Source organism: Odocoileus virginianus, chromosome 5, assembly GCF_023699985.2.
Source record: "Odocoileus virginianus isolate 20LAN1187 ecotype Illinois chromosome 5, Ovbor_1.2, whole genome shotgun sequence".
Taxonomy (NCBI): Eukaryota; Metazoa; Chordata; class Mammalia; order Artiodactyla; family Cervidae; genus Odocoileus; species Odocoileus virginianus.
In genome coordinates, this window is record NC_069678.1 from 74,307,729 (window position 1) to 74,333,114 (window position 25,386).

Sequence of the window (25,386 nt, forward strand, 5' to 3'; positions counted from 1 at the left end):
AAAAGAATACATGCAACCCAATGTTCATTGCAGCACAGTTTGCAATAGCCAAAACACGAAAGCAACCTAAATGTCTATTGACAGAAGAGCAGATAAACATGTGGTGCATAAATACAATGGAATATTATTCTGTCATTAAAAAAAGAATGAAATAATGTCATTTGCAGCAACACATACAGACTTAGAGAGAGTCATACTGAGTGAAGTAAGCCAGACAGAGAAGGAGAAATATCAAATGACATCCCTTAAATGTAGAATCTAAAAAGAAATGATACAAGTGAACTTACTTACAAAATAAAAAGAGACTCATAGGCTTAAAGAATGAAATTATGGTTGCCAGGGGGGAAGGATAGGCAGATGGGATAGCTAAGGAGTTTAGGATGGACATGTACACACTGCAATATTTAAAATGGATAAACAATAAGGACTTCACTATACAGCACATGAAACTCTGCTCAATGTTATGTGGCAGCCTGAATGGGAAGGGAGTTTGGGGTAGAATGGATATATGTATATTTATGGCTGAGTCCCTTTGCTATTCACCCGAAACTATCACAACACTGTTTATTAATCAGCTATATCCCAATAAAAAAGTGTCAAGTTTTTTTAAAAAGTAATGATGAAGCCAGGACATTTCCATGTAAAAAAAAGCCAAGGAAGTTCATTACCACTAAACCTGCCCCATGGAAAACACTAAAGGAAGTCTTGCAAGGTGAAATGAAGAACACCACACAGTAACAAGAAGCCATGTGAAGAAATAAAGATCTCAACAAAGGTAAATACATGAGCAATTACAAAAGCTAGTGGTATTTTTTAACTGGTTGGTAACTACACTTTTTTTCAACATGATTTAATAAACAAATAGTTCCTTCAAAAGATCATTATTCATCTAAAAACTAGTATTATTATAAATTTGGTTTACAATTCCAAATTTTGTTTTCTACATAACTTGTGATGAACACACAAAAAAGAATTATTTTGTGCTCTGGGGCAGACAATGTATAATATAATTTGGGAACATCGATTAAAAGGAGCAAGGAAAGAGATCTAAAGGAACAGCTTTTGTTTGTTATTGAAATTAAGCTAGTATAAATTCACATTAGAGTGTCGTAAGATTAGGATGTTAAATGTAACCTCCATGATAACCACAAAGAAAACAGCTACAGAATACACTAAAAGTGAAATAATACCAACCAAAAAAAAATCAAATAAGTCAGTTGAACAAAGAAAACAGCAATAAAGGAAATGGGGAATAAAAAAACAGTTGTAAAACATAGAAACTAATGAGCAAAGTGACAGAAAGCCTTCCTAATCAGTAACTATTTTAAATGTAAAAAGATCGAACAAACTAAACCCAAAACTGGCAGAAGGATGTAAATAATCATTATTAAAGCAAAGAGCAAAAAAATAGAGAATATAAAAATAGTAAGAAAATCAATGAAACAAAAAATTGGTTCTTTGAACACATTGCCAAAATTGACAAATGGATGGACTAGGGGTAAAAAAAAGAAACTAAGAAAAAAAGAAAGGACTCAAAATACTAAAACCTGAAATGAACAGAAGACATTACCACCAATTCAACAGGAAAAAAAAAGAATTATAAGAATATTATGAAAAATTACATCGCAATAAACTTAATAACCTAGATGAAATGGGCAAATTTCTAGACACATAAGACCTAACAAGACTAAATCATGAAGACACAGAAAACTGACATAGGAAATTGGATCAATAATCAAAAATGTCCCCCAAAATAAAAGCCCTAGATCTAATGGGTTCACTAGTAAATTTTACCAAACACTTGAGGAAGAACTAATGTTAAAACATTTCAGTTTAACAACTGGAGATGGGACATTTCCTAACTCATTCTATGAAGCCTGCATTACCTTGATGCCAAAGATGCTACAAGAAAAGGAAACTAGAGTTTAACAGTCCTTACAGAGATGGAAAAATCCTCAAAAAAATACAGGCAAACCAAACTCAGCCAAATAGAAGAATTATATACCATGACCAGGGCTTCCTTGGTAGCTCAGCTGGTAAAGAATCTGCCTGCAATGCAAGAGACCCCAGTTCAATTCCTGGGTCAGGAAGATCCCCTGGAGAAGGGATAGGCTACCCACTCCAGTATTCTTGTGCTTCCCTGTGGCTCAGACGGTAAAGAATCTGCCTGCAATGTGGGAGATGAGGGTTTGATCCCTGGGTTGGGAAGATCCCATGGAGGAGGGCATGGCCACGCACTCCAGTATTCTTCCCTGGAGAACCCCCAGGGACAGAGGAGCCTGGTGGGCTACAGTCCATGGGGTCGCAGAGTCAGACACGACTGAGCGACTAAGCACAGCACCATGACCAAGCAGGATTCATTCCCAGAATGCAATGTTCAACATACCATGGTATACTAAAAATCAATGTAATACACAACAGTATTAGAATGAAGGAGGAAAACCACATGATCACCTATCCAATGCAGATAAAGCATTTGACAAAACTCAACACCCTTTCCTGGGAAAGTGTCCAACTCTATGATCCCATGGACTGTAGTGGGCCAGTCTCCTCTGTCCATGGAATTCTCCAGGCAAGAATACTGGAGTGGGTGGCCATTCCCTTCTCCAAGGGTCTTCCCAAGCCAAGGATCGAACCTGGGTCTCCTGCATTGCAGGCAGATTCTTTACTGTCTGAGGCACCAGGGAAGCCCCCAAACACTTGCAAAAAGCCCAGAAGGAAGCTACCTCAACTTAAAAAAAGCCATCCATGAAAAATCCACAACAAACATGATACTCAATAGTGAGAGACTGAAAGCTTTTAAAATCAGGAAAAAGACAAAAGCCCCTTTCAGAGCGTCTAATGAACAGAGCACTGGAAGTTCTAGACAGAGCAATTAGGTAAGAAAAAGAAATAAAAGGCATCCAAGATGGGTGGGGAGTTCAGGGGAGAATGGACACATGTATATGTATGGCTGAGTCCCTTTGCTGTTCACCTGAAATGATCACAACAGTGTTAATCAGCTCTATTCCATTATAAAATAAAAAGCTAAATTAAAAAAATAAAAGGCATCCAAATTGAAAAGGTAGAAGTAAAATGATCTACTTGCAAACTATATGATCTTATATACCACAAAAAAACAAGAAACTATTATCTATTAGAGCTAATAAATGAATCCAGAAATTTGCAGGATACACACAAAAATCAGTTCAATTTCTATACAATAATAATGAACAATCTGAAGAGGAAATCATGAAAATAATTCTGTTTACAATAATACAATAAAGCACTTAGGAAGTAACAAAGGAGATGAAAGGCTTGTATGATGAAAACTACAACACACTAATGAAAGAAATTAAAGATGAAATAAATAATGGAAACACACCCCATGTTCATGGATTAGAAGACTTAAGATGTCAATACTACCCAAAATTATCTACATATTTATATAATCCTTACCAAAATCCCAATGACCTTTTTAGCAGAAATACAAAAACACACCCTGAATTTATACAGAATTCCAAGGGAATCACACATACTGATTTCAAAACTGACTATCAATACAAAGCTATAATAATCAAAACACTGTGGCACTGGCATAAATATTGGGATATAGACCAGTGGACTGGACTATAGCCTTCCCAGCTCTTCTGGCCATAGGATTCTCCAGGCAAAAATACTGGAGTGTGTTGCCATCTCCTTCTCCAGGGGATCTTCCCTACCCAGGCATCAAACCCAGGTCTCCTGCACTGCAGGCAAATTCTTTATCATCTAAGCCACAGTAGAGTCCATGGAATAGACTAGAAAGCCCTAAAACAATGCCTTGCATTTATGGTCAGATGATTTTAACAAGGGTGCTAAGACAATTTGGTATTTTCAAGAAATTGTCCTAAGAAAACTAGATATCCACATGTAAAAGAATGAAGTTGTAAAATCTAACATAATACCACATGAAAGAAATTACCTCAAAACAGATCAAAGACTTAAATTTATGAACTAAAACTATAAGACCCCTATAAGGAACATGAGGAAGAAGCGTCACAATACTGGATTTGGCAGTGATTTGTTGGATATGACACCAAAGGTACAAGCAACAAAAGAAATACAAACTGAACTTCATGAAGACAAACCAGAGAAGGGCAGAAAATATTTTAAAATCTTACATCATAAGGAGTTAATATCCAGATTACATAGAGAACAATAATAACAAAAATAAACCTAAGCAACCTAACTTAAAATTTGGCAAAAAACTTCACTAGACATTTCTTCAAAGACACATCAATGGTCAATAAGCTTCTGAAAAGATGCCCAATATAGCTGATAAGTATGGAAATGCAAATCAAAACTGCAATGAGGTACCACTTCACACCCATTAGAACAGTTACCATTAAAAAATTTTAAAACAGAAAATAATACGTGTTGGCCAGTGTGTGAAGAAATTCGAACACTTGTGCACTGTTAGTGAAAATGTAAAACCTGTGCAACTGCTGCAGAAAACATTATGGTAGTTCCCCCCAAAATTAACAGAATTACCATATGATCCACCTGCAATGAGGGAGACCTGGGTTTGATACCTGGGTTGGGAAGATCCCCTAGAGAAGGGAAAGGCTACCCACTCCAGTAGTCTGGCCTGGAGAATTCCAAAGGGGTTGCAAAGAGTCAGACTCAACTGAACAACTTTCACTTTCACACCATACGATCCAGCAATTCCACTTCTGGATTGCTCATTGTTCAGTCACTAAGTCATGTCCAACTCTTTGTGACACCATGGACTGCAGTACACCAGGCTTCCCTGTCCTTCACTATCTCCCGGAGCTTGCTCAAACTCATGTCCATTCTAGTATATACTTCTGGGTATAAACCAAAAGAACCAAAAGCAGAGTCTTGGGAGTTTCCCAGTGGACTAGTGATCAGGATTCTGGGCTTTCACTGCAGAGGCCTAGATTCAATCCCTGGTCAAAGAACTGAGATCCCAGAAGCTTCACAGAGTGATCAAAAAAAAAAGCAGAGTCTCAAAGAGATATCTGTGTACTCCTACCTGCAGCAACATTACTCACAATAATCAACACAATAGCCAAAACATAGAAGTAACCCAAGTACATATTAATGACAATTGGATAAGCACAATGTGGTATACACATAATGGTTATTATTCAACCTGAAAAAGGCAGTATGCCACATGGACAAACCCTTAGGACACTATATAAAGTAAAATGAGTCAGTCACAAAAGGACAAGTACTGTGCGACTCCACTTACATGAGGGAGTTGGTCAAAATCACAGAGACAGAAAGTAGAAGTTTGTACTTCAGGGTCCGGGGAGAAGGGGTAATGGGAGTCAGTGTTTCATGCCTACAGAATTTCAGCTTTACAAGGCGAAAAGAGCTATGGAGATGAATAATGGTGATGGTTGAACAAAATTATTAATATATTTAAAACCACTGAACTATACACTTAAAAAGATTAAAATGAAATATTTTACGTGTATTTTACCATCCCCTCCCCAAAAATGGGAACATGAACTGACATGGGGTGATTTCCAAGACATACCACCAAGTGAAAAAAGCAAAGTACAGAGTACATGTACTATGCTACCTACTGTGTAAGAAGTGGAAATTTAAAAACCTAAATATATACGGCTTAATACTTTGACTATACTCTCAGTCCAGAGTGAAAAGAAAGAATTGCAAATATATCTTCAACTCTTTTTTAGTAGGTTTGTGTTTCAAAGTAGTATAGATGAAGCAACTCCGAAACTATTTAATATGTGTTATAGGATTAAGGAAAATGTGCTGAGGCTGCTGGAAGCCAAGGTTCTCCATATGGAAAAGAGAGGTACAAACACAGAATGTGGAAAAGTAAAGAAGAACAATATAAAGATGGACATTTGTTAAGTATCACTTTTAAACTTCATCTGTTTCTTAGCTCTGCTTGATGAAACGGCTTAAAAACACATCCAGCACTCAGACAGTGGTTTCCCAGTAAAAGGAACCAGGGCTCTTGGGAGAAATGTCTAACTCTAAGGCCAAAACAGGGAAGTATAAGAAGCCTAGAAAGTAAAGAAGGACTCAAAATAGTAACAGTAATAATGGGGGCATGTAAAAACAGACAAAGGAGCTCTCATTGGCCCCCCTGTGACAAACTGAGCATCCAATTAAGAAGAGCAATGCATTATAAATCATTGAAAACAACAGGAATCAATGAGTTCATACTGAGGATATGTTAGAATGGTTCAGGTAAGAATCATCAATGGATGCTATAAGATCAGAAAGTCTGATGAGGGCCAGGATATTGGCATAGTCTTCTAATATCTTATACATCACTCATTAGTTTCAAAAGGAATAGTATTATCTATGTAGGGCAGAAACAGTACAAGAGTATACAGATAATATTTTATCTGCGCCTGGATATTTTACCTAGTACCTGAACAATACTTTGACCAAGTGATTAAAATTAACATCACCAATGAGGGGCACTCTGTGCTTCATATTGTAATACACTTGAGAAGGGCGCAACATCCCTTATGTGGTATTCTGGGCAGACTTGAAAGAATCTGAATTATGATGAAGCATCAGACAAACCCAAGATGAGGAACATTCTTCAAAAAAGCAAACAAAACAATGTTAGTTTGTATTCTTCAAAAACATCAATGTAATGAAGAAAAGGAAGGACTATGACAACTGAGGCTTTCCAGGCAGCCTGGAAATGCAGGAGATGCTGGTTTGATCCCTGGGTGGGAAAGGTCCCCTGGAGTAGGAAATGGCAACCCACTCCACTATTACTGTCTGGAAAATTCTGTGGACAGAGGAGCTTGGCAGGCTACAGTTCATGGGGTCACAAAGAGCTGGACATGACTAAGCACACATATGACAACTGAATGTAAAAATAATCATGGACTAAAAGGAACAATATTTTATAAACAATGTTAAACTGGGAAAACCAACACTGGAAACACGTACAGTAGATTTTTAGATAAAAGTATTGTATCAATGTTAAATTTCCTGAAATTTGACAGTTGCACTATGGTCATCCTTGAGATTACCTTTGCTCTCAGAAGAGACAAAAAGACTATCTTTCCTCTAGGAAATACAAACTAAAGTATATTAATGAGCAGAAGGGCATGTTGTATGCAACCTACACTCAAGAAAAATGTTGTGTGTAGGACATCCCTGATGGTCCAGTGGCTAGACTTTGCACTCCCAATGCAAGGAGCCTGGGTTTGATCCCTAGTCAGGGAAGTAGATCCCACATGCTACAACTAAAGATCCCACATTCTGCAACTAAGACCTAGGTGGGTGGGTGTATTAAAAATTGCGTGTATAGAGAGAGACTAGGGTAAGAATATTTGGCAAAATGTTTAAAGTTAGTGATCTGCCACATTAAAAACTATTTCAAAACAGTTTTCAAGTACTATATGCAGATCAACTGCGCAAGGATCTACACATTATTAACAATCTACACAATGGATATAGTCTAGATTTTGTGATAATCTAGATGTAAGAGCTGAAAGAAAAACATAGGATAAGCCATTGTAAGACTAAGCAGAAGACCAGATAGCTGTTGCATCACCCACTCTCTCCAGGGTTTCCTACAGATACCAGTATAAAACAATTCTCATTCCTGAGACACCCCTCCAGTGGATCAGCAAGGATTTCCTACCAAATGAAAATGTTATATGGCTCTTAGGACTAATGGAGGGTGCCCTTTCCACCCATTTAAAGAAATTAAGTACACACTGCCCACTCTAACATTGGGTACAAGAAAATAACACATACCTGTTCTGTTAGAAGGTTTTCACTAACACTTAATTTTATCCATTTTAAACAAACTTTTGAGCAACCCAAACAACAAAAATGCTTAGTATATTTTGCATCTGATTTGAAAAATACATATTTCTCTTAAATATAAGATTTTCTGAAACACACCTTTTAAATTTACCATACCTTACACTCCACTAAGTCTGGATTAAGATCTTTAGAGTTTCTTAGTACTGGGAAGATTTTGGTCTCTCCTCTCCTTCCCCCAAAATATCCAACACTGTATATAATGCATTATTTAACATTTTCAAAATAAACTAAACTTACATGTGTACCAGATGAAGTTTACTGAAAAGAAACATCTCATTTTCTTTTGGTGCACTGGCTTTGACAGTATCTTAACTACATGTATAATCTCTCTACAGAATATTCTAGCACTTGGCAATATTACTATATATATCATGAATTGATGTGTTTAAAAAAAAATTTTTTTTAAACTACTGTGGTTCTTTTGATCATTGTGACACTAAGTGCCATTAATCTGAAACAGGCCTAGGTATACATTCTTTGTAAACAATTCTCTACTATACACATTTAATCTGAAAGTTCAAATTATCTCTCTATTTGTAGCCTAATGATACAACTGATAGCTTCACGGCTTCATTAAAAAGTTATTTAAAATTAAAAAACTTTAAGACACAATTGCTATTTTTAAATCAAAAGAATAAAATATGAAAACAACTAATGACTGAAAATCACTTTACTCTCACCCTAGTAAAAATTACATAAATCATTGTTTTTAAAGGGTTCTTTTGAAGTTGCCGTTCTGAACTTTGGCTCCACATGAGAATTACTTAATGCCCAGGCCAAATCCCAGTCCAGTTACATCGGAATCTCTAGGGAATAGGCCACAAGCATCAGTGTATTTTAAAACTTCCAAAGTGATTACAATGTACAGCTGAGATAGAAAGCCACTGTTTTTAAAAAGTATTCTAGAACATAAATATTTAAATATATGCTCTTTTAAAAACAGCACCATGAGAGACTATAAACATAGTCTAGCAATGTACAATACTTTTTCCTTCAGGGTCTTTTAAAAATTGCATTTTGTCATACCTTTATCAAAAACGACGTTAGGCATACCTCACCTGCCTTCTTCATTATATTTAGTTGTTACTGAGGTAAGAGCATTAGTTTCACAAAGACCCAGATGTAAGACCCAGCTCTATCATTTAACAGTTCTATGACTGTGGATAAAGAGCTTAACCTCCTCATCTGTAAAATGGGCGGATTAAAAAAGAAAACAGTCTGCAAAACATGACAACTGCCACATAAGAGATAATGTATAAATGGCTCTGCTTATCGTTATCAAGCTAGACTGGAAGACATTGGAGGTTAGGGCTGTATCGTGTTTAAGGTTATATTTTCACAACTTCATACCACATAGTAGCTACACAATAATTCTTAATCATTAAGCTCCTTAAGAATTTTTAATCTGTCTTTGTAACTCGAATGCCTAATACAGATTCTGAGACACAAAGAAAGCTTAATAATGTTTTGAACAAGTGAAACAAACTTATTTCAGAAAAGAACGAACCCTCAAGCCTTCCTTTGCAGAAAAGAAGTCAGAATAACCAGCATCTGTAGCCAACAGTCCCACAAATTGCATCGCAGGCCGTTGTTGTATAAATAGTTCTACAGCTCCATCAGTGATGTAATTACCCCCAGAAATGTCCAGGGACTCAATATTGGGCAGAATATCTTTCTGCTGTAGCAAATGAAAAGCTAGATCTGACTTGAGTTGCCTGTGATCAGAAATATCAAGGTGAAGCAGACATTTAAGTTCTCTAATGACTGCGAGAATCTGTGGTTTGGTCATGGTCAGACATTTTAGATAGTGCATTGTAAGAGATCTGAGTCGATCCTTACAGGTAAGGAGTGCAGAGATGTTAGTGACCAGAGTATTAGAGATATCCAAGCTTTCCAGTTTTGGTAACTGCGAAACATTAACCAGGTCTTCACTATGAAAACAAACATTGAAAACACTTAAAACGCGAAGACCAGTGAGCTGACCAAACAACAACATTCTTGAATCTCGAGGGATGCTTGCTGAGTCCAAGACGAGACGTCGGAGGTTTTCTTGGATCCAGCTATTGCTGCAGAGACCACTGAGGATGTCTGGGATTGAGAGGTCAGTACGTGCTGCAGTAGCATCCAGTTCAATGAGTCTGTGATGGCAGAAGGCTTTTAGGAATGCAGCTGTGGATATTTTAGCTTTCTGAATGTTGACCAGCTTCAGTTTCATTTGGTTGCCTTGGAAAATGCTTGCTGTTCTATCAGTCAGCTTGCCTATAAAAGAACCAGAACCAGCTTGTAATAACTAAATCTCATGCCTTTTCCAGGAGGCACTGTGGCCAGTAAACTTTGATAGATGATAATAGTAACAATAATGACTACATTTGCTGTTTACTCTGTGCTGAGCATTGTTCTAAACCCTTTACTCAGATTATCTCATTTACTCTTTAAAATAATATTGTAAAGGAATTATGATTATTACCATCTTACAGCTGAGGAAACTGAAGCTTAAAGAGGTTAAGGAACTTACTCAAGGTCAAAATGTGTGGCAGAATCAAGAATCAAAACCAGTTGGACTTCAGCGTCCACAGTTTTAACCACAGTAACCTTGTTCACTTGGGCTTCCCTGGTAGCTAAGCTGGTAAAGAATGTGGGAGACCTGGGTTTGATCCCTGGGTTGTGGGAAGATCCCCTGGAGAAGGGAACAGCTACCCACTGCAGTACTCTGGCCTAGAGAATTCCATGGACAGAGGAGCCTGGCAGGCTGCAGTCCATGGGGTCACAAAGAGTCAAACACAACTGAGTGACCTTTACTTCACTTCACTTCAATTTTGCTCGTAAAAAACAAAACAAAAGACAAAAAAAAAGAGGTAGGTAAGTATAGGGCCTATAATATGCAAATAGCACTAATGATTACTTTTAACCAAACTAGTGGATGGCCTTTGGTAAGACTTATCACTCACTCTATGCCTCATTTTCCTCATCTGTTAAAATGAATGGTTTAATTAGATTTCATTTAGAAACAACTTATTAATACTAAGCATCTTCTATGTGTGAGATTCCATATTAAGTAATAGGCATACAAGGTAATAAGACACCTGTGACCACAAAGAATTCAGTCTAGGAAGCATGTCAGGCAATTAAGTGATTATGATAATATATTATATTCAGTGGTGATTTGTATCAGATATTGAATACAGATGAGATTAATATCAGGGCAGGTTTTTAAGGCTGAATATCAGTTTTCCAAGGGGAAGGTGAAGGGTGGAAGAACATGACAAAGACGTGGAGGCATAGAACATCAGATTATTCAGAATGACCCTATTTGATCAGTGCTACTGGACCATTGTGTACAAGGGGAGGCCTGGCTGGAAATGACAGTGGAGAGGAAGGTAAAAGGCAGATGGGCCTGTAAACAAAGTTAGGAAACTCATGTACCCTGTAAACAAAAATGAAAAACTCAAAATTTTTAAGCAAAAAATGAATGGTTATAATATATTTTTACAAAGACCAATTATGTGTGATGATACAAAAGAATTAAGATGGTGCTTGATGGGAGTGGGATGGGGCAAGAGATTATTAATGATTTTAATTACGAGAGATGAAAGTTTAAACTGACAGAACACAGCAGCTGAATGGATTAGGGGAAAGAACTAAGGGAAAAGGTATATAAGCTGATTCACAAATCCCCAGTCTGAGTTGGGCTATGCTACTAACATAGGAAAAAGGAAACCTCAGTATTCAAGGGAAAAGGTATATAAGCTGATTCACAAGTCCCCAGTCTGAGTTGAGCTATGCTACTAACATAGGAAAAAGGAAACTTCAATACTCAAGGCTTTCAAAAAGAACTTATTACATTTATTCAAGGGCTTCCCACACAGCTTAGTTGGTAACGAATCTGCCTGAAATGGTGGAGACCTGGATTCTATTCCTGGGTCAGGAAGATACCCTGGAGAAGGAAATGGCAACCCACCCCAGCATCCTTGCCTGTAGAATGCCATGGACAGAGGAGCCTGGCAGACTACAGTACATAGTGTTGCCAAGAGTCAGACACGACTTAGTACTATCTTTCTTTCTTATTCAAGAAATATCAAGTGCTACGCTACATGCTGAGAATAGTGAATGAAACGGACATGACTCCTGCCATAATGGGGTTTTTTCACATCCTAGAAGAACACAGATACGAAAGAACATAAAACAAGCAAAATACTATTAACATTAAAAACGTAGTAAAGGTTCTAAAGGAAACAAACAAGACTATAACACAGGGGTGGGGAAAAATGAGAAGGAAGACAAGAATCTTCTGTCTTTAGGTGCAGTATGAGGAGGTGACATTTAAGCTGAGACAAAAAGGATGTGAAAGGCAAAAGTAGCTGTCATTCCAGACAGAGGGACAGGCTAAAGCCCTGAGAAGAGAACAGTTTGGCTATTCCTGTGAAATGAGAGAAAACCACTGCAGCTGAAGCACAGATGGAAAGAGGATCCCATAATCTGACAGGTCACAGACAGAGGCAAGAGTCAGTCAGACCTTGTTGGCCAGGGTAAATAACTGGCCTTTTATCCTAAGTACAAAGAGAAGACTTTAAAGAGTGGCAAAGTGCAGACAGATATAATTAAGATATAGAGGACTACTCTCCGCCATGTGGCAGAGCCTGGCGATGGGCAAAATTAAAGGTAAGGAAACCACTTGGGAGACCAGGGGAGAAGAAAGAGAAAGGTGTCATTGACAGGGGGCTAGGAGGAAAAGGTGGCTCAGATGGTAAAGAATCTGCCTGCAATGCAGGAGGCCTGGGTTTGATCCCAAGGTTGGGAAGATCCCCTGGAGAAGAGAATGGATGCCCACTCTGGTATTCTTGCTTGGAGAATTCCCCAGACAGAGGAGCCTGGCAGGCTACAGTCCACGGGGTCGCAAAGAGTCAGACACTAACATTTGACCTGACTTGAGGAGAAGAACACTTGAGATACGTACTTTGAAGGCAGAAAATGTGTCAAAAGAATCAAGGACAGAGTGGGGGCGGAATGAAAAATGACTCCTAAGTCACTGAACAGCTAGATAGATGGCCAAACCATCTTGAGATGGGAGGAAATGGCAGTGTAGCAGATGCTGTGATGTGACACCAGATCACACTTAAAAATAAATGACTGGGACTTCCAGCAGCTAAGAACCTGCCTTTGAATGCAGGAGACGCAGGTTCGATCCCTGGTTGGTGAACTGAGATGCCAGTGTCAAGGGGCAACTAAGCCCACAAGCTCCAACGACTGATCCCACATACCCCAATCAGAGAGCCTGCATGCCACAACTACACAGCCCTTGCACTCTGGAGTCCACACAAAACACCTAGAGAGAAGCCCACAGGCCATAATGAAGAGCTAAGACCCAATGCAGCCATAAGTAAATAAATAAATGGTTTTTAAAAAAGGACTTACTACTTGAGCTGCTGGAAATGCCACCACCTGACAGCCCTCATTTATGCAGAATGCATCAGCTGAAGAGGGTTGCTTCACCCATGGTCATACCACCTTCCCATGGAAACTCACATCCAAAGACTGTGTTGGGAAGTATAGAGATCCAGCCCTCACACCCTAACAAAACACAGATCTGAGTAGTTATTCTACCCTCAGGACTTTCCACAAAATCAGCCAAGGTCTTCTCGATTCTATATATTTTAAATCTGAAAGACTGAAGTATAAACATTTGGAATTAATCGGAATAGAGAATGGTATTTAAACATGGAATGTAAGAGGAAAAGGAACAAGGACCAACTACCAAAAAGTGCCTACATTCAAGATCAGATAGCTTCTGCACTGTCCTTCAAGGGAAGCTAGATGAGCAGAAAGATAAGCAGCAGACACTGAAGTAGAAGAAAACCAAAAGAATAGGATGATTCAGCAGCCTAGATAAGAGTTACAAGATACCTGGCTATCTTGTGTGTGGTTCTGGAGTTTCGAATAAAGACCTGCACTGAAAACTCTGGGAAATTAAAGTAGAAGAGGTAGCTAAACCAAAGAAGATTATCCAGGGAGTATACAAAGTGAGAAAATACACAAAGTTTCCCAAGATGGAAACTTGAAGAACATAAAACAACAAATATATAAAGAAACAGAAGCATTTAAGGAAAGTGCGGAACAGTAACCAAGGATAAACAACAGAAAAACAGTTACTCCAAACAAGGAAGGTTGAGAGTAATAAACACTAAGTCAAACATACAAAAACCCCTGATGATTTAATAAATTTAGGTAGGTAATTATCATCTATGATCACCAAAAGTGAAAACCAACCAGATAATCAGACTTTATTAACACCCTTAAGAAGTACAATGCAGAAGGAAATGGCAACCCACTCCAGTATTCTTGCCTGGAGAATTGCCATGGACCCAAGAGCCTGGCAGGCTCAAGTCCATGGGGTTTGTAAAGAGTCAGACACATCTGAAGAAACTGAGGACAAGAAGTACAAACATCACTACCAAACATCAAACTTCAATTTGATCAAGCCTCTACCTCTAATTTTCAATGTATAGGAATTACAAGAATCAGAGAAACATGTCAAATCATAGCACAAACAATGGTAAAGTCCAGATTGTAGGATACTGTACAAAACAAATGATCAGTTTCTTTAAAGAAAGAAAATAACTGGAAGTCCCAAAATACATGAAGATAAACATGCTTCTAAATAACAGATGAATCAAGGGGAAAAAAAAATCAAGAGAAACTACAAAATATTTTGAACTAAATGAAAATAAGAACACAACTTACCCATATCTATGGGATGCAGCAAAGGCAGTGCTAGGTGGGAAAGTTATAGCTGTGAATGCATACATTAGTAAAGAAGATCTAAAATCAATAGCCTAAGTTCCCACCTTAGGAAACTAGAAAAAGAAGAACAAATTAAATCCAAAGTAAGCAGAAGAAAAGTACAATTAGAGCAGAGGGCATAACATCAACAACATGGCAAGAGTGAAACACTACTGTGAGCTCTCCCCTCCAATCTATTAGATTGGTGCAAAAGTAATTGAGGTTTTGCATTGTTGAACTTTGCCATATGATATTGGGATACATTCTTAAATAAATGTGGTTACATCATTTTAATGTGCATTTCTCACTTTATGTTTTTTGTTAATGACTTATTACATGCTGTTTCAGTTCAATTCAGTTCAGCTCAGTTCAGTTCAGTCACTCAGTCGTGTCCAACTCTTTGCGACCCCATGGACTGCAGCACGCCAGGCCTCCCTGTCCATGGCCAACTCCTGGAGTTTACTCAAACTCATGTCCATTGAGTCAATGATGCCATCCAATCATCTCATCCTCTGTCATCCCCTTCTTCCGCCTTCAATCTTTCCCAGCATTAGGGTCTTTTCCAACGAGTTAGTTCTTCATATCAAGTGGCCAAAGTATTGGGAGTTTCAACTTCAGCATCAGTCCTTCCAGTGAATATTCAGGACTGATGTCCTTTAGGATGGACTGGTTGGATCTCCTTGCAGTCCAAGGGAGCCTCAAGAGTCTTCTCCAACACCACAGCTCAAAAGCATCAATTCTTTGGCACTCAACTTTCTTTATCATCCAATTCTCACATCCATACATGGCTACTGGAAAAACCATAGCTTTGACTAGACGGACCTTGGCTGGCAAAGTAATGTCTCTGCTTTTTAATATGCTGTCTAGGTTGGTCATAACTTTTCTTCCAAGGAGGAAGCGTTTTTTTAATTTCACGGCTGCAGTCACCATCTGCAGTGATTTTGGAGCCCAAGAAAATAAAGTCTGTCACTGTTCCCACTGTTTCCCCATCTATTTGCCATGAAGTGATGGGACCAGATGCCATGATCTTAGTTTTCTGAATGTTGAGCTTTAAGCCAACTTTTTCACTCTCCTCTTTCATTTTCATCAAGAGGCTTGTTAGTTCCTCTTCGCTTTCTGCCATAAGGGTGGTGTCATCTGCATATCTGAGGTTATTGCTATTTCTCCCAGCAATCTTGATTCCAGCTTGTGTTTCATCCAGCATTTCTTAGGCTGTTTATTGTTATTTATTTTAGACTACAGAAATTATGCTAGACAAAAAGCAAATCAAGCAATTTTCTTATTCAAGTTCAAAATGGATTGTAAAGTAGTGGAGACAACTCAGGCAACATCAACAATGCATTTGGCCCAGGAACTGATAACTAACATACATAGTAGTGATGGTTCAAGAAGTTTTACAAAGGAGACAAGTGCCTTGAAGATGAGGAGTGTAGTAGCTGGCCATCGGAAGTTGACATCGACCGATTGAGAGCAATCACCGAAGCTGATCCTCTTAAAACTACATGACAAGTGGCTGAAGAACTCAACGTTGACCATTCTGCGGTCATTTGGCATTTGAGGCAAAGTGGAAAGGTGAAAAAGTTCGATAAGTGGGTGCCTCATGAGGTGACCAAAAATCAAAAAAATCATTGTTTTGAAGTGTTGTCTTCTCTTAATCTACCCAACAAATGAACATTTGAACCGTTTCTCCGACTGTAATACCCAACCCCACATCACACAACCAATGCTTCAAAAGTTGAACGAACTGGGCTACAAAGTTTTGCCTCATCCACCATATTCACCTGACTTCTCACTAACTGACTACCACTTCTTCAAGCATCTCAACAACTTTCTGCAGGGAAAATGCTTCCACAACCAACAGAGGCAGAAAATGCCTTCCAGGAGTTCACTGAATCCCAAAACACAGATTTCTTCTACAGGAATAAAAAAACTTACTTCTCACTGGAAAAACATATGTTGATTGTAATGGTTCCTTTTTTGATTAATAAAGATGTGTTTGAGCCTAGTTATAATGATTTAAAATTAAAATTCACAGTCTGAAGAATTGCCATTACTTTTTCACCAACCTAATACAACCAATAAAACATCCCCAATGCATATATAAACAACTCATATAACTTAATATCAAGAAAAAATTCTATTTAGAAATGGAAAGAAGACCTAAACAGACATTTCTCCAAACACATGCATATGCCCAACAGGCACATGAAAAGATGTGTGTGTTATATCCCTAATCACCAGGGAAATCCAAATCAAAACTAGAATAAGATATCACCTCACACCCGTCAGAATTGCTATCATCAAATAGAACTCAAATAACAAATGCTGGTGAGGTGGAGAAAAGGAAACCCTCATATACTGTTGGTGGGAATGTAAAAATTGGTGCAGCTACTGTGGAAAACAGTATGGAGTTTTCTTAAAAAAACTCAACTACCATATGACCAGCAATTCTACCCTGGGTATATATCCAAGAAAAAAACAAAACACTGATCTGAAAAGATACATACATCCTAATGTTCACAGGAGCATTATTTACAACTGCCAAGAAATGGAAGCAACGTAACTGTCCAGCAACAGATGAATGGATACCATCTATACAATAAATGTTAAAGGAGATTCTCTAGGCAGAAAACACAAGAAAAGAAAAAGACCTATAAAAACAATTTTTAAAATGGCAACAGGAACATACATATCAATAACAGATGAATGGATAAAGGAGGTATATGTGTATTTTTTGTATTTGTATTTTATATTGTGCTCAGTCACATCTGACTCTTTGTGATTCCATGAACTATAGCCCGCCAGGCTCCTTTTGTCTCTGGAACTTTTCAGCAAGAATACTGGAGTGGGTAGCCATTCCCTTCTCCAGGGGATCTTCCCAACCCAGGAATCAAACCCAGGTCTCCTGCATTGCAGGCGGATTCTTTACTGCCTGAGCCACCAGGGAAGCCAATCAGCTATCAGGGAAATGCACATAAAAACCACAATAGATACCACTTCACATCCACCAGAACGGCTATAATCAAAGTCATTAGGTAACAAGTTTTGGTAAGGATGTGGAAAAATTTAACTCTTCTGTTCCAACTGCTGGTGGGAACATAAAATGGTACAGCTACTTCGGGAAAGAATTTGAAGTTCTTCAAAAAGTTAAACACAAAGCTACCACTTAACCCGGCAATTCCACTGCTGGGTATACACCCAAAGATATAAAAGCATATATCCACACACACAAATGTCCACACTAATATTTATAGAAGCATTATTCATAATAGCCAAAATGTATAATAAAAACAACACAGGGACTTCCCTGGCAGTCCAGTAGTTAAGATTTTGCCTTCCAGTGCAGAGGGTGAGGGTTCAGTCCCTGGTCTGGGAGCTACAATCCCACACATCTTGTGGTCGAAAAAGCAAAACATAAAACAGAAGCAATATTGTAACAAATTCAATAAAGATTTTTTAAATGGTCCACATTAAAAAAAAAATCTTAAACCCTAATGTTCATCAACTGAGAAACAAATAAAAGGTAGTATATCAATACAATGGAATATTACACAGCCATAAAAATTCAGTAGTAGTTGATGTTACAAAATGGATGAACCTTGATGATATTATGCTAAAAAAGAAGCAAGACACAATGCTGCTGCTGCTGCTAAGTCACTTCAGTCGTGTCTGACTCTTAGCGACCCCATAGATGGCAGCCCACCAGGCTCCCCCATCCCTGGGATTCTCCAGGCAAGAACACTGGAGTGGGTTGCCATTTCCTTCTCCAATGCGTGAAAGTGAAAAGTGAAAGTGAAGTCACTCAGTCGTGTCTGACTCTTAGCGACCCCACGGACTGCAGCCTACCAGGCTCCTCCGTCCATGGGATTTGCCAGGCAAGAGGACTGGAGTGGGGTGCCACTGCCTTCTCCAAAGACAAAATAGGTCACATATTAAATGATTCCATTTACACTAAATGTTCAGAAAAGGCAAATTCACAGAGGTAGAAAGTAGATTAGTGACTGCTAAGAATTATAGGGGGATGAATTAGGTGTTTTTTTTTTTTTTTTTGAGGTGATGAAAACTGCCTGTGATGATGGCTGCAAAAATCTGTGAATATGCTAAAAAAAAAATAAATAACTGAACTATGTACTTTAAATGGATGAATTATACACTATGTGAATTTTATCTTAATCATGTCTTACTCCCCCAAATTTTTCATTAAGAAAACACTAACATAGCAAAAACAGCCCTTTGAAAGCCCTACTACAAAAGGAAGTAAAGGAAAATTTTTTAAAGGTTCATATTCACAATCAAAAGAATGGGAGAAAAAAAAAAAAGGAATGGGAGATAAGACTATAGCAATAGCAGGGCAAGTCTAGAAGGAAGATAATTTTCATCAAGGGATACCAGAAAGAGTCTCAGAATCAACCTCCACCAAATTTCTGTGTTTTCCAGCGGGTTGTTGAGAGGAACAAAACAGAATTATATGCAAAAGTGCTTTTCAAATAGTAAAGTGCTATAAATGTACACAATAAAGCAGTCTTATCATTACCTTGCCAAGTCATCATCCCAACGAATCGATCAGCTAATTCCTGAGGAAAACTCCAATGCTCCGGAAGACAAAGTGTTCCATCAGATCTTTCAGAACACAATTTCTCCAGGTTAGCAACCAGAATGTTCAGGCATATGTTGACCAAAGAGTAGGGAGATGCCTCCTCCTAGCAAACAAACCCCCAAACAAACAAACTTGTTACAACACATCTACAAAAATTCAACATAAAAGCGGTCATGTTATACTTGAGGATATCTTAAGATACATTCCTCACACTAATGATTTATATGTAATGAAACCACCTTATTCCAATTATTAACCATGTGGAAGATGTTCACCTGTTGTGGCTTCTGTTGTATCTTTAAAAAAAATTAAGTTCTCTCAATCTTTCACTTATCTCCTGTCCTATGCCAGCCCCTGAGATACAGGGATGAGTAAGATATAGCTCTAATCCTTTTGGACCAAACAGTTTAGTAGAGAATACATCCAATAAATCTGACAATTTCAATACAACACAAGGAACTAAACAAGCAGAAATCATACAGTCATTTATTTAGCAAATATTTATTCAGTGATTACTACATGCCAGAGGATAAGAAGATCTGCCCATTCCTACCCACAAAAGTGTTCACACTATAAAAGACTGTTATAATAAGGAGACTGTAGAAGAATACAAACTGAGATATAAGACATCTTCACTAAGAGACTGACATTTGTTCATTCAACAAACATTTGAAAGGTATGGCATTCAGACATAAAGAGAGAGCGATAAGCCAGGGATTGCCATCTTTGTCAAAGGTTTCAACATGCAATACATTCAATGACCTTCACACCATAGTCCAAAGTATAGATTACTCCTTCATAAAAATCCTCAACTCCTTGTTTCCTCTCCTCCATCAAACTCTCCAGACATTCTCCTGGAAGAACTTTGCTATTCACCTTTTTTTTATGGCAACACCCAGCAGCTAATCATCTATAAAGAGGAGAAGATTCACACAACATATTATGTCATGAAAAATTCATGAACATTAACTTCAAATGAGCCCTAAGTAGCTGAAAATCATTCAAAGTCTCCTTAGACAGGGCACCCTCCCACTATCAAGCAACAATTATTTCATGCCTTCTACTTGCTCCTCAAACCCATTTCATGCTGATATCAGAATCTGATCCACTTCAATGAAAAAAATGAAGCCACCTCCCCACCAAATTTAGCTCAAAACTGCATGCATCTTTTCCTTGGTCTCCTCTTCTATGGAAAACACGTACATCCTTGCAGAGACCAACACTTCCACATGTGCTGGCTGGATTTCATCCCTCCTGTCTTGGCTCCTCCCTTTGTTTCTTCATTTATGCACATCTTCAAACTACCTTTCTCAAATGGATCATTGTTTTTTTTCCTGGCTGTGCCCTGCAGCTTGCGGGATCTTAAGTTTCCCGTCCAGGAACTGGACCTAAGTCTGTGCACTGAAAGTCCTAACCAACAGACCACCAGGGAATTCCCATAAAATGGATCATTCTTATACAATTTATGCTCCATTATTTGCTTTAAAAACAAAAACCTTCTGTAGACTCCCACATCTTCTTCAGTTACTCTTCTTCATAACCAAATTTCTCCAGTAAGTTTACTCTGATTTACTCTGAATACTGTACTATCTTCTTGTTCATTGTTTTTCTTTTAATTATAGTATAATTTATACATAGCAAAAAAAATTATTTTGGTATACAGTTAGTTCAATGAGTTTTGATGAATCCATACAGTTGGGTACTACCACCATAATAAAGATATAGAACGGTTCCATAATCCAGAAATTCTCCAGTATCCCTTTGTAGACAATCCCTCCTACCAATCCCAAGCAACTACTCATCTTTGTTCTGTCTCCAGTGTCCTGCCTTCCCCAAAATGTCATATAAACAGAATCATTAAGCAATTAGGCCTTCAAATCTGACTTCTTTCATTTTGCATAATGCATCTTAACACAGGTTCATTGGTGTTGTTGCATGCTTCTGTAATTTGTTCCTTTTTATTGCTGAGAAGCATTCCACTGCAATGAATTTCTTTCTTTACCAACTAAAGAGCATTTGGACTATTTCCATTTTAGACAAATTTGAATAAGGCTATAACAACTCACATAAAATTTTTTTAATTATTTGTTTTGTTGGGCTGGTTCTTTGTTGTGCTCAGGCTTTCTCCAGCTGCAGCACATGGGCTCACTAGCTGTGGCTTGCAGGCTCTAGAGCTTAGCTGAGCTTAGTTGTTCTGTGGCATGTACGGTCTTTCCAGGCCAGGAATCGAACCTGTGTCCCTTGCACTGGCTGTTGAATTCCCAACCAGTAGACCACCAGGAAAGTCCCTGGTGGGGCTTCCCACATAAACTTTTGTGGGAACACAGTTTTTATTTTTCTTGGGTAGTCACCTAAAAACAGGATTTCTGTGTCCCTGGAATTCCACACTTTCTACATGTTAAGTGTGTATTTAACTTTACATAAGAAAGTACTCACCTGTTCTTGCAATGTGGCTCTATTATTTTGCATTCCCAAAAGAACATATGAGAGTTTCAACTGCTTCAAATCCTGGCCATGTCAGAATTCATGTCAGAAAGAAGCATCAATTTCAGGGAAGCAAAAAAATTCCCTGAAAGTCTTAGCAGACTTTTACTTGGGTCTCAAATCCCAGAATTGGTTCATATGCCCATGTGAAAATGGAAATTATGCTTCCTGTGGGTAATTTCTACAGATCTATCTTCCAGGTCACTATTTCTTTACTCTGCCACATTTAGTTCTTCATAGTCTAATTGTACATTGCTCTTTTTTCATTTTTTTATTTCATCATTTATTTAATAAATTTTAAACACACTTGTTTTATAGTGTTTCAATAATATCATTTTCTGAAGTCTCTGGGAACCTAATTCTGTTGATTTTTTTTTTTTAAAGATTTACGTATTTGTTTGTTTTTGACTCTGCTGGGGCTTCAGCATACTGTATGGGCTTCTCACTGCGGTGGCTTCTCTTGGTGGGGAGCACAGGCTCTAGAAGCACAGGTTTCAGTAGTTGTGGCTCCTGGGCTCTGGATCACAGGGCTCAGTATTATGGCACATAGGTTTAGATGCTACATGGCATGTGGGATCTTCCCAAACTAGAGATCAAACAGATTGCCAACCACTAGACCACCAGGAAAGCCCCTGATTCTGTTGATTCTTAATCAGAGAGGTTCATGTTTTGTAATTTAAGATTGCGAGCTAATCATTTCTTTTTTTTTAAGGCCTCATGGCGCAGTGTGCAGGATATTAGCTCCCCAACCAGGGATCAAATCCATGCCCCTACAATTGGGAGTAGAGTCTGAACCACTGAACCACACTGGGTGGTTATGCTAAATGCTACTTACCCAGGGGCATCATCAGTGGCCATTTTGATAATTTCTCAGCTACACATTTCCTGAACCAAGCAAGAAATGTCAATTAAAACCCTGAGTCTGTATGAGGACAGACTTGTGACCGCACATTTTTAGGAGATATTTTTCTCATTCAAAAATCCAAGCCAAAAGTGACAAGGTTCCCTGTTTCTCTTTTCCATAAGCAGACTTTTAGATCTACCATTTCCCTGAAGTATGACCAGCTTTTGTTAGTTCATGTTCATATATATATATATATATTACAATTCACAGTCTCCATTCAAACTTCCCACCTGGCCTTGGCAAAGGTCTAGTCTCTAATCTTTGGTTATTTTAGGACCTGCTTACAGTGGTGATTTCCAGCTTCTATGAATTGGGTGGGGATGCTGGGGATTTCCTTTACTCTGTAATTGAGTCTGCTGCATTTTATCCAGAATACTTCCTTTTAAGGCTTTATGACATTATTTGCCAAATTATTGGACATGGCGGTCTCATTTTTAAAATACAGTAAAGATTAAATCCACATAAATGATGTTTAGAACATATGTAAAATATTTAAATATAAGACAATATATTTTAAAAATATTTTTGTATTCATGACACAGCTTAAATAGAATATATCAAATTTCTGAAGTCCCTATATACCCTTTCCTGATGCTACTTATCCCTTCAGCCAGAAGTAACCATTATCCTGAATATTATTTAGTTCTACATGTTTTTGAACTTTATATACATAGAATTATACCACAGTATTTCGTTACTTGTCTTTGTTTTATAAATCAGTAGTACGTTTTAGAGACTGACTTCCCATCAAGACCATTAATGACTAATAACTCTGCTTCTATAATGTTTGATTACTGATAACATGATTCTAAATATTATCTATAAGTCCAATGAATTCTACATTAGTACCTTCAGGTCAGATCTCTCTTTAAGCCAGTGTTAGATAACCAGTTGTCTCCCTGACATATCTACTTAACCATGTCAGACAAATATTTCAAACTTACCATGGAGGAAGCTACATTTATCCAGTCTTTCCCTACTCAGTAAATGGCATAACATCTATTCAGCTGTTTAATCTTTACTGACATTTCCTTATCTTTAATCAACATCCCACAAAACACACAGATCCAACGCATTAGCAAATCCTGTTGGTTCTACCTGGGCCAGACATCTTCTATCTGCTAACTACCTCCCCCCCAGACCCACTCAATCTTCACCTCTACTGCTGAGGCGACTTGTACAGATCCCATGAATAGGCTCCCTTACCCTCTGGCTGTTAGTTTGGTTCTGACATGAAACTCTCAAAAAACTGAAACACGTATTAGTTTCCTAGGTAATTTTCTGTAACAAATTACCATAAAATTGGTGGCTAAAAACAACAGATACCTATTCTCTCACAGTTCTGGAAGACAGAAGTCCAAAAATCAAAGTATGAGCAGGACCATTGTCCCTCTGAAGGCTCTAGGGAAGAATTCTTACGTGATCAGCTTCTGGGGGCTGTGGTTTCCCTTGGCTTGTGGTAGTACAACTCTGATCTTCACATGGCCTTCTTCCCTGTATCTCCAGGTCTCAAATCTCTATCCCTGTATCTTATAAACACTATAAGTCCAGACATTAGATTTAGGGTCTGGCCTAAAAATTTAGGATGGATCAGATGTTCTCACCAAGATACTCAACCTGGGAATTCCCTGGTGGTCCAGCAGTTAGGACTCTGTGCTTTCACTGCCAAGGGCCCAATTCAATCCCCAGTCCCACAAGCCACCTGGGGGGGGGGGGGGGGGGCAGAGAAGCAAAAGGGGAAGATCCTCAACTTAATTACATTTGCAAACATCCTGACTCCAAAGGTCAAATTCACAGGTTCTAAGGGTTAAGACTTGGATATATGTTTTGGGGGTTAAAACTCCACACAGATAATTTCCCCTGTTCCCCTGTTCTTTCTCATTTAAAGTATCTTGAGCTGGCTATGTCACACTAATCACTCCTCTAAGACTAGTCCTCTGTTCTTGCTATTGACTAAATGTCTGCATTCTTCCAAAATTCTTATGCTGCAATCCAACCTCTAATCTGATGTTTGGAGGGAGGAACCTTGGGAAGTCATTAGGTCATGAGGGTGAAGCCTTCACTAAATGGAATTAGTGCCCATACAAGAGTGACCTCAGACAGTTCCCTTGTCCCTTCTGCCATGTGAGAACACAGCAAAAAGATGTGCATGAACCAGGAAGCAGGCTCTCACCAGACACCAAATCTTCCAGCACCTTGATCTTGAACTTCCTAGTTTCCAGAACTGTGAGAAATAAATTTATGTTTTTTATGAATCACCCAGTCTACAGAACTTTAGTCACAGCAGCCTAAATGAACTCAGACATTCCTTCTGAGAGGTCCTCTGGGCCCAGGGGTGGCAAGAGGTACTGTCACTAGACGTGAAGCAGTATGTTATTGTGGTTTTCCATCTCTCTCCCTTATCTTTGAAAGTAATCCCTTAATTAAACTCTCATTGCTGCTGCTGCTGCTAAGAGAAAGAGTTCAAATTGGAATAGTGATAAAGAGATTTGCCCAGAATCACACTATTTATAAGAAGTGGGACAAAGATGTAACCCTGCTGCTGCTGCTGCTGCTGCTAAGTCGCTTCAGTCGTGTCCGACTCTGTGCGACCCCACAGACAGCAGCCCACCAGGCTCCACCGTCCCTGGGATTCTCCAGGCAAGAACACTGGAGTGGGCTGCCATTTCCTTCTCCAAAACTCTCATTAAATTAGCCCTATTCTGACTGTGTCATCTATTTCCTGCTGTATGACTATCAAACCTCCCAAATAAATTTCTAGTTCATCCCTTTCTTTCTAACTCCACTACCCATTCCTAAC

General features: G+C 38.4%; 1 protein-coding gene, 1 long non-coding RNA gene and 1 other non-coding gene across 5 annotated transcripts in view; 2 read left to right on the forward strand and 1 right to left on the reverse strand.

Annotated features, from left to right (window-relative positions):
* Positions 1–25,386, reverse strand: part of ZYG11A (zyg-11 family member A, cell cycle regulator) — a 133,279-nt gene that overhangs the window by 100,538 nt on the left and 7,355 nt on the right. For all 3 annotated transcript variants that reach the window (XM_070468150.1, XM_020871464.2, XM_020871463.2), the window contains exons 2-3: positions 19,136–19,301; positions 9,332–10,083 (exon numbers count right to left, since the gene is read on the reverse strand). In XM_070468150.1, coding sequence (XP_070324251.1) covers positions 9,332–10,083; positions 19,136–19,301 — 918 coding nt within the window. The remainder of the gene's footprint in view (positions 1–9,331; positions 10,084–19,135; positions 19,302–25,386) is intronic.
* On the forward strand, positions 7,144–7,215 carry TRNAG-CCC (transfer RNA glycine (anticodon CCC)). Its single transcript has one exon. It is a non-coding gene; the product is annotated as a tRNA-Gly (tRNA).
* LOC139035236 (uncharacterized) overlaps positions 9,821–25,386 on the forward strand; it is a 53,335-nt gene continuing 37,769 nt past the window's right edge. The window contains exon 1 of the long non-coding RNA XR_011487869.1: positions 9,821–9,925. This is a non-coding gene — a long non-coding RNA (uncharacterized lncRNA). The remainder of the gene's footprint in view (positions 9,926–25,386) is intronic.